The following is a 10,794-nucleotide window of genomic DNA, read 5'->3' as shown; positions in this document are numbered from 1 at the left end:
CAGGAAAGGAAAACAATAGAAAGTTTTAATGAAATCATTATATTTCACCAGTATTACATCATATTACAACAAAACATGTCAAAAAGGAAAACGAAAAAGTTTAAAGTGTTTTGAAAATTAATAATTTTCCATGACCAAGCCAAAGGGAAAATAATACAGTCACTAGACAAGAGGAATTCTGCATCCATTTTGAAACTGCCTGCAGTTTTATGAGATGTCACAGGATTTTTTGATAGTTTGGTTAGTTGAATACCAAAAGATCTCTGCATTGAGAGATTCCAGTATACTTTAGGTGACCCGTTGGTTACTTTATTTCTGTTAATTTTTTATTACAATATCATTGGCTTTAATTACTATTCCTTTTCTTGCTTAGAAAAGGAAAAATCATGGCATACCTTTAAAAAATTCCACTTAACTCATGTGAATTAGCAGTTGCTTTTGAGTTGAATACTCATGACCCTAAATCAACACACTCAAAATTTAATAATATCAACAATAATAATATTACTACTAATAATAATTTATTGCTCACATTAAAATGTGTTAATCAAGGAGGATCACACAGATAAAAAGACATAATTCTAGTCATATGAGCAATAAAGGCATATTACATTATCTGATTTCATAGAAGAGTACATTAGAAAATATGCCATATTAATTATAGGAACTAATATCCTAAAAGAAATTCACCATGAGGATTTCAAAGCCAGTGTCCATCAGTTCAAGTTTCTCTTATATTACCTAGGAATGCAGTGCTTAATACACCTAAATTATATATTCCATTGGTTTTTCTGTACACATTTCCTTTATGTATATATACTACAAACTCTTTGAGAGAAAGTATACATTTAAATCTCAGGTTTCTCATTGCATGCCTATTTATGCCTCAGAAGATTTCTGAAAGTGTTTCAAGTCAGACCTTCCTCTGATTGCCCTACTCATGGCCTGCTTCACTTCCTTGTTCCTCAAGGTATAGATCAGTGGATTTAGTACAGGAGTGACCACACTGTACATGAGGGCAATCACTGCATCCTGATCCATAGAGCTGCCTGAAGCAGGACGAGTGTAGGTGAAGAGAACAGGAACATAGAAAAGAATAACAACCATGAAGTGGGAGGCACAGGTGGAGAGTGCTTTCTGAAGCATTCTGCAAGAATGAGTCTTGAAGAAGAGGTAGGTGAGAATGTAGAAATAGGAGAGAAGTATCAGAAAGAAGGGGCCCATGGCAATGGTCCCTGTGACAACATTAATCAACCATTGGTTGAGGTCAACGTTCCCACAGGCCAGTTCCAGCAATGCCTTAACATCACAGTAGAAATGATGGATATGGTTGGAACCACAGAAATTCAAGCGAGAGGTCATTATGGAGTGCAGCAGGGCATGGAAGAAACCAATGACCCAAACTGTGCTGGCCATCTGGACGCAGAGCTGATGATTCATTATGGTGGTGTAATGAAGTGGTTTGCAGATTGCCACAAATCGATCCAAGGCCATCACGCCCAACAGCAAGGCCTCCGTGCTGCCCAGGAAGTCGAAGAAATGCAGCTGGCTGATGCATCCCAAGAAAGAAATTGCTTTGTATGAAGAGACTAAGTTCTCCAGCATCTTTGGCAGTGTCACCGTGGAGTAGCAGATATCTAGGCATGAGAGATTTCCCAGTAAGTAGTACATAGGAGAATGGAGTCTTGGGTCAGAGATGACGATCATCAGAATTGCCCCATTCCCAGCCACACTGCTGATGTAGATGGTGCAGAAAACCACAAAGAGCAGAGGCTGCAGCTCGTGGATGTCTGTCAGTCCCAGGAGGAAAAATTCAGTGACTGAAGTTTGATTCAGCATCACTGGGAGAAAAGACAAGAAAACATCTGTGAAACTCTCACTATGGGGGGTCAAATCCTTCCAGCCCAGGATCTTTTCCCCAGGACAAAAATGCTTCATGGGAGAGTATGGTTCTTTTAAAATGAGATGATTTACCTATCATGGGCCATTAGACTTTTACATGTTATGCCTACATATTGAGTGTTACACAGATATTTTTTCCTTTGTTAGACTATTCATTAATATTTCCCTTCTCTCAAAGTTCCATATTGTAAGTCTTCTTGTCATCTCTGGCTGTGAACATCTATATACTTATTTAACTTTTCCCTTCCTAAGTCACCTCTAACAGGGTGATTTTTAATGTACTACATTACAATACTTCCAAACCAAGTAGACACCACCTGAAGGATTTTAGCTTATGGAAAAGCACAGGGATGAAGTAATCAGAATCGTGTCCTCTGTAACTAAAAAAAACTGATTTAAAATAATCATCATGACTTTTCTTCATCTTACAATGTAAGTAGACTCTGAGGTGACCTCTTTCTGATCCTTTCCAGACTCTTATCCCTGGAATTATCATGAAGTCTTATCTAGGGTCTGAATTGAGCCCATGTTATTCAGATACTAGCCTGAGATGTATATGGAATTTTTTTCTCTCCCTTATCTGTTGGTACCTTTAGTCTTCATATAATCTGAGCCTTAGGATCACCCCAAACTGGACACCCAAATTACTTCTTGATGACATTGGTATTTTACTGCTCTTCTCTGGTTTCCTTGGAACTCTTTTCCATTTCTTAGATACCTGCATCCTTAGGTAAGAAGATCCTTTCTCAATGGACTTAAGAGCTCCTCTTTTAGATCACACAACACTGACCTCTCCTTGAGGTATCTAAGACTTTGACACCCGTGAAAGCTTATCTTTTTTTATACCTGTTTCCTTGGGTTCTGTTTGTAGTTTGATGGGTATAGACTTACTCTTCATGTATTAAGATATAATCTAATTCCAGTGAAGTGCACCTTCTTCACCTGTACTTCCATTAATGTGGACTCCAGATCAATCCCTCCGAATACTGGTAAGTTTCCAGATCTATTTAATTGAAAAGTGTGTTTCCTCTCTCTGCCCTCCCCCCCTTTTAATATTCTTTCCAAATTTTTAAAAAGATACTTAGATTACATTAATGTTACATGAAAAATTGCAGGGATTCCCATATGCTCCACTCCCTACCCCTTCCACACTTTCCCATGTTAAGATCTTTCATTAGTTTGGTTCATAAGTTACAATTGAGGAACACATATGGGAGCATTTCCACTAAGTGTGGATTACAGTTTACTTATTGTTCATGCTCCCATGTAATTTTGTAAGTTATGACAAGATATATAATGGCCTGTACCTGTCATTGCTAGGTCATTCAGGACAATCCCAATGTGCAGAATTTTATGCTCCCTTTTGCATCAAATAAACTTTCTTACAAAAGTAATTCATTAATTTTTATTTCACTTACATGTTTGAAATGATAGTGTTTTTTTCAGGGATGTTGAAATTATTGAAGAAAGGAAAATAAATTAATTATAATAAGGTTTTAATATTTGAGTAAATTTTGATATGTTTACAGGAAGGTAGAAAAAATTTTGAGTCTTCTTTACTCTTTTAATTGCAAAGTGCCTGACATTACCTCCTGTAGGTACACTCACAAAGCAGACATACTTTATGAGGTAGCTTCTTCTTTCTCCTTTTTATTTCTAGATGTAGAACTCTTTTGGGGAAAGAAGAAGCAATGATATGTGAGAAACTTAGAGCAGTGGGAGGAACTGTTGTAAGAAAAAAACTGCAGGAAATTCTGAATAGAGATGCAGGTATTAGGCAGCTTTCTATAAAGAGGGAATCATTCAAGGTACGAGAAATCATGGAGGGGAAAAGAAAGTTATTTGAATGAACTTGGAAGCTCTTTTTTTTGGGAACCCACGGGATTCTAGGGTTTATAAGTGCAAGAAATTTGTAGAAATTATCTAATCTTTAATATACTTAGATACATGTTGATTTCTGAACTCTTAGAGAAGATTTTTCATAGTCATATATATTTTGTGTATTTGAAGACTTTAACTGTGCTCGTTTAAAATAAAGATGATAAACCACATATAGTTTTTGATTCTCTGTTTCATAAAACATAATTGTATCAAAAATCCATTGAAAATAAATTCTTCCTAAGTTTTAAACAAAATTATGAGTGAGACTTTGCTCTACTGAATTATTTAACCTGTTTTGTAGAATGTCTAGAGAACCAGGCATATTATTGAGAATGAGATATTTTAAAAATATACATGAGAAATAAGGTGTCTCTATAAACTAAAACCTCAAGGAGAAGTCCACTCTAATTTAGGAAGTCAGTTTTAAATTCTGGGCACTTAAGTTTAGTACTAGCAGGAAGACAGATAATGCATTACAGATAATTTATACAGCCACCTTCCTAGGCTGTGTTCAATTTCATTCTTACCTAGTTGACCATTCAGACTTCCAGGCAAGAAATGTTTTCAGGTTTACACTATCAGCGACTATAGATAGGAAAACATTTTTCACGTGGTAATTCAGGTTGGGTTGCAGCATAATTTCTTCATTTTCAAAACTTCTCTCTCCTTTCCGGATATCTAACTCCTTTTTTATGAACCCCAGATCTCTAGATATAAACATCCTGAGAGACTGTGTCCCCTGGGTGCTGGGAAGAATGTTTTAAGAATAAATAGGATATTCTCAGAACCTAGAAGATGAGGCGGCCTCGTTGGGGAATTTCTTTCTCCTTTTCCCTATTCTTCCTATTTTCTTCCCTTCTAATGTGTTTTACTTGGTTTCAGTACCATGAACAAAACCACAAGTATCAGTTGTGTTACATATTTCCTTTGCCGAATTTGCTTTGAAATCCTAGGAAAGAGATGTCAATTGACTTTCTCTTATTGCGGACTCCCTTGAAAAATACTCTTCTGTGTAAAGTGGAAAGAAAATTGGCCATAAGCGTTAGGGAATGGGGAGCAGTGACATACTATTGATCAGCACAGACATATGATTGCCTTTAATATTCTCATTGTTTAACTCATTAATATTATGGGAAACATAGAAAGGAATAAAAAAATATTGCATTATTTCCCCTTCTAAAACTGACTATTCACTTTTGGTAATAACACTAGATAATTTCCTTTAATTGTGGGGCCTAAAAGCTCACATTTCTTTGTTTGTGTAATAATGCTGGTATCTACAGGGTGTATTCTACTTCTTGCTGTGTCCGTTAGTAATAAAATCTCAGCTTTTTAGACAATGAATATGTCTGTATGATTTTTATATCTAGTCAAACTTTCTACTAACAGTTACAATACCATGTGTTTGTCCATTTTTTCCTATTGAGTTTATATTGTTGTTGCACTGTAGAGGAATTAAGTAATAGTCATTTCACTAATAATTCTCTATTATTTTACATACTTCAATATGATAAAATTAAATAACAGTCAATGTGTTCATTATTGTTCTGATCCTCAATATGTATTATCTCCTTTAATTCTTACAAAAATCCAATGAAGGGAACATTAACACCATTCCTATTTTATCTTTTGAAAACTGAGGTTTGGAGGATTAAAGAAATGTCTCAGTTTCTTGAGATCAATTGTGGAACTAAGACTGTAACTGAGCCATCTAGTTTTAGAGACACCCCCCAGGTCATCCATTCTTTTCAATTATCATCATCTCAATTTTAACTTGTTTCCTTTGTTGAATAGAAATCCATTATGATGATGAATCATGATCAGGAATTTTCTTCTTCAAGCTCTTTTCATTCAAGGTTTTCTTTATGATGTAGTTTTCCTCCTCAAATCATCATGATGTGGTCTTAAATTTTATTAGCCAGGCTGGCTTCTTGAGCCTTGACCTAACTGGTTCCTTATGACCCTGGGCTCTGAAGGATTTCTTTCTTGACTGAGTGATCTGACTTGAAATTCTTCATAATTGTAAATTAAGAGACTTGTTTATTTCAAATCCCTCTGATTAAGTAGCTCATCAGTTTATTAGCTTTAGAATTTTAGATTTATTTACCTCTCTAGCCCTCTTAAAGATTAGCTTACTTACGCTGTGAGATAATCACCAAAATTTTGGGCTACTTTTTCTTTCTGTAGTCTGACAACTGGCTATTCTTCACAGATATGTGATGCCATTTCTAAAGTAGGCCATTTGCATACATATTCAAACTTTTACCCCACTTTCTACTTTATTCCATTGTTTTTTTCTCTTTTTATGGCAACAACATACTGTATATTAACTGATGACTTTACTATGAGTCTTAATATCTTATAGGTGGGTCACTGCTTATTCTTCATTTATTAATGCCCAGGGATAGTCTACGGTCAGTATCGCATGTCCTGACCAGATTGAGGAGGGACTTTCTAAAGGCTTCCACTTGATCTCCTTCAGTGTGATAACCCATTTCACACAATGAAAAACCTCATGTGCGTTTGTCTAATTGCCAATTATGGTCAATCCAAATTATACCATAAGTAGTTGGATAAATGACTATTGGGTGTGCCTGCAGTATGCAGAAGGTCCACTGTAGAGTAGATTTGAACCATGACTCTTTTTGCTACATGCCTTCTGTATGTCCCTCTCACAGGTGAACCACGATGCCTAGACTCTTAGAGTATCAATGTCAATCAAATCATGTGTCCAGTACTCTTAAAAGATATGCATATTCCCTTTCTCCAGGGTCAATTGTGTCTGAAACAGTGAATGCAGATTCTTGAATGGGTAGCCCCACATTTCAAAATGTATTTTCAGGTCTTGTCTGATGGTTTGTCTTTCTAAATACGTAAAAATGCTGGCAGCTCTTAGCATTTTAGTGTCTTTTGTCTCTTACAGGTTCCTCAAGTTGAGGAATATCATATCTTTAGTCCATTTGCTTCAGAATCATTTTAGCAACTATCACTTCATTCCTAGAATGAGTTTGTTGCTAGGAAAGGAAAATATTACAAAGTTATAGTGATTTCTTCCCAATTCACCAGTATTAGATCATATTCCAGAATAGCCTGTCAAAAAGGAAAATGGAAAAGTTTAAAGGGTTTTGAAAGTTATAATTTTCCATGTCCAAGCATAAGGGAAAATAATAGTCATTGGACAAAAGGAATTCTGAGGAGATTTTTCAGCAACTGCAATTTTATGTGATTTCACAGGATTCTTTGAAAAATTTCGCTAGTTTAATGCCAAAAGATCTCTGTTTGGAGAGGCTCCACACATTATGTGACCTGTGGGTTATTTTATTTCTGTTAATTATTGTTTAGAATATCATTGGCTTTAATTACTTACTGATTACCCTGCTTAAAGAAGAAAAAATCAAGGCATACCTTTGAAAAATTCCACTTAACTCATATGTGAATTAGCAGTTGGTTTAGTGTTGAGTAATGTGACCCTAAATCAACATACTCAAAATTTCATAATTCTAACAACAATAATATTACTAATAATGATAATTGATTCTCATATTAAATTGTATTAATCAAGAAGGATCATACAGATCAAGTGACCTAATTCTAATCACTAGAGTAATATAGGTATATTACTTTATTTCATTTCATTTAAGAGTACACTAGAATATATAACAAAGTAATTATAACAACTTATATCCTAAAATAAATTCACCATTAGGGTTTCAAAGCCAGTGTCCAACAGTTCAAGTTTCACAAATATTACCTAGGAATGCATTGTTTAACACACCCATAGTAGATATTCCACTTATTTTTTGGTACCTGTTCCTTTTATTTATATATATATATATATACACACACACACACACTTATATATATATATCTATATAAAATAAATTATTTGTGGCAAAGTATGCATTCAATTCTCAACTTTCTCCTTGCATGCCTTTTTTAGCCTCATAAGATTTCTGATTGATTTCAGTCAGAACTTCCTTGTGATTGCCCTACTCATGGCTTGCTTCACCTCCTTGTTCCTCAAGGTATAGATCAGTGGATTTAGTACAGGAGTCACCACACTGTACATGAGGGCAATGACTGCATCCTGTTCCATGGAGCTGCCTGAAGCAGGACGAGTGTAGGTGAAGAGAACAGGAACATAAAAAAGAATAACGACCATGAAGTGGGAGGCACAGGTGGACAGAGGTTTCTGAAGCATTCTGCAAGAATAAGTCTTGAAGAAAAGGTAGGCAAGAATATAGAAATAGGAGAGAAGTGTCAGAAAGAAGGGGCCCATGCCAATGGTGCCTGTGACAATATTAATCAACCACTGGTTGAGGTCAATGTTCCCACAGGCCAGTTCCAACAATGCCTTAACATCACAGAAGAAGTGATGGATATGGTTGGAACCACAGAAGTTCAAGTGAGAGGTCATTATGGAGTGCAGCAGGGCATGGAAGAAACCGATAACCCAGACTGTGCTGGCCATCTGGATGCAGAGCTGATGATTCATGATGACAGTGTAATGAAGTGGTTTGCAGATAGCCACAAAGCGGTCCAAGGCCATCACACCCAACAGCAAGGCCTCTGTGCTGCCCAGGAAGTCAAAGAAATGCAGCTGGCTGATGCATCCCCAGAAGGAAATTGCTTTGTGTGAAGAGACTAAGTTCTCCAGCATCTTTGGCAGCGTCACTGTGGAGTAACAGATGTCTAGGCATGAGAGATTTCCCAGGAAGAAGTACATAGGAGAGTGGAGTTTTGGGTTAGAGATGACGATCATCAGAATTGCCCCATTCCCAGCCACACTGCCAATGTAGATTGTGCAGAAAACCACAAAGAGCAGAGGCTGCAGCTCCTGGATGTCCGTCAGTCCCAGAAGGAAAAATTCAGTGAGTGAGGTTTTATTCAGCATCACTAGGAAAAAAGCAAAGTAACATGTGGGAAACAGTCACTATGTAGGGTAAAATCTTTCCAGAACAGGATCTTTTCTCCAAGACAAAAATGTTTTGAGGGAGAGATTGTTTTCCGGGTTCCTAAAATGATTTGCTGAACATGGGCCATTAGACTTTTGAATATTAAACTTGCATATTAACTGTTGCACAGACATTTTTTTTCTTTGCTAGATTAATCATTAATATTTCCCTTCTCTCAGAGTTCAATCTTATAATTTCTTTCCTTTCTGGCTGTGAACATCTATATATTTATTCAACTTTCCTCTTTCTAAGTCGGGACTAACAGGGTGATTTTCAATGTACTCCACCACAGGACTTCCAAAAGCCAAGTAAGATGCCACCAGAAGGATTTTAGCTTACTAACAGTGGACAGGAATGAAATAATTAGAACCATGACATCTGCAACAAGCAAAAAGAGGAGTTGCACTGACCCTTCTTCATCTTACAATGTAAGTAGCCTCAGAGGTGACCTCTTTCTGATCACTTCTGACTCCTATCCCTGAAAGCCTCATGAAGCCTGATCTAGGGTTAGAATTGAGCCCACATAAATCAGATATTAGTCTGAGATGCATTTGCAATGTTTTCACTGCTTTTCAGCTGGTAAATTTAGTCTTCTTATAATCTGATCCTTAATGTCATCTCTAAACAGGATCCCCAAATTACTTCTTAATGACAAATGATATTTTACTGCTCTTCTCTGGTTTCCCTGGGACTCTTTTCCTTTTCCTAGAAACCTGCATCCTTAGGTAATAAGATCCTTTCTTCATGAACTCAAGAGTACCTCTTTTAGATCACACAACACAGGCTTCTTGAGTTACACAAGACTTTGGCTCCCTTGAAAACTTATCTTTTACACCTGTTTTCTTTGGTCCTGTTTTTATTTTGATGGATACAAACTTACTCTTCATGTATTAAGACATAACTACCTCCAGTGAAGTGCACCTTCCTCACCTGTACTTCCATTAATGTGGACTACAGATCGGTCCCTCCAAATACTGGAAAGTTTCCATATTTTTTTCAATTGAAAAGTGTGTTTTCTCTTTATGACCCCTCCCCAATTTTAATATACTTTTAAAATATTTAAAAAGATACATAGATCACATAAATATTACATAAAAAATGTAGGGGATTCTCATATTTCCCACTCCCTGCACCTTCCACACTTTCCCACATGAACAACATCTTTTATTAGTTTGATACTTATGTTAAACTTGATGAACACATATTGGAGCATTTCCTCTAAGTTTGGGTTATAGTTTACATTATAGATTAAACTCTTTTCCACACAATTTTGTAAGATATGGCAAGATATATAGTGGGCTGTGTCTGTCATTGCATGGTCATTCCGGACAATCCCAATATCCCAAAAATTATGCCCCCTTTTTCATCAAATGAACTCCTTGCAAAAGTGGAGGTCAGCTAACAGGGAACTGAAGATGGTGCCCACAACTCCAAGCAAGAGAATTGCATCTGTCAACCATGTGAGATCTAAACCCCCTCTCAATATACTGGTGGAGTGGACATCATCAACCCAGCATCCACAGGATGGAGGAATAAAATATGGATTAGAGTGAATCTACTGGTATTCTACTATAGAACTATTGTGACTAGTAATGGAGGAAACTGAGAATTGATCTTGAAAAAGTGGCCATGGTAGTTGCTGAGGGCAGGGAGAGGGAAGAAGAGATGTGATATGGGGGCATTTTCGGGACTTGGAATTGTCATAAATGATATTGCAGGGATAGATGCTGGACATTATATATTCTGCCATAACCCACTAAAAGTACTGGGGGAGAGCGTAAACTACAATGTAAGCTATAATGCATTCGGTGCAGTAGTGCTCCAAATGTATTCACTAAATGCAATTAATGTGCCATAATGATGAAAGAAGCTGTTGATGTGGGAGCAATGGGGTGGTGGGGTGTTGGGTATGTGGGGATGTCTTATAACTTTTAATGTAATGTTTTTCTGATCTATGTATCCTTTAAAAAAAGACAATTTAATAAAAAAATTAAAAAAATATTTTAAAAAGTAATTCATTAATTTTTTTCACTTAATTATTAGAAATAATAGTGTT

General features: G+C 36.3%; 2 protein-coding genes across 2 annotated transcripts; both read right to left on the bottom strand.

The window, feature by feature from the left end:
- Positions 1-879: 879 nt before the first annotated feature.
- LOC101431842 (olfactory receptor 12D2-like) lies at positions 880-1,839 on the bottom strand. Its single transcript, XM_004464095.3, has one exon. It carries the CDS (start codon positions 1,837-1,839, stop codon positions 880-882), a length of 960 nt encoding a protein of 319 aa, XP_004464152.3.
- Positions 1,840-7,750: 5,911 nt separating this feature from the next.
- LOC101432280 (olfactory receptor 12D1-like) lies at positions 7,751-8,677 on the bottom strand. The gene has a single exon (XM_012527410.2). It carries the CDS (start codon positions 8,675-8,677, stop codon positions 7,751-7,753), a length of 927 nt encoding a protein of 308 aa, XP_012382864.2.
- Between the last annotated feature and the right edge of the window lie 2,117 nt (positions 8,678-10,794).

This window comes from Dasypus novemcinctus, chromosome 22 (assembly GCF_030445035.2).
Source record: "Dasypus novemcinctus isolate mDasNov1 chromosome 22, mDasNov1.1.hap2, whole genome shotgun sequence".
NCBI classification, from domain to species: domain Eukaryota; kingdom Metazoa; phylum Chordata; class Mammalia; order Cingulata; family Dasypodidae; genus Dasypus; species Dasypus novemcinctus.
This window is presented reverse-complemented; position numbering and strand designations above follow the sequence as displayed.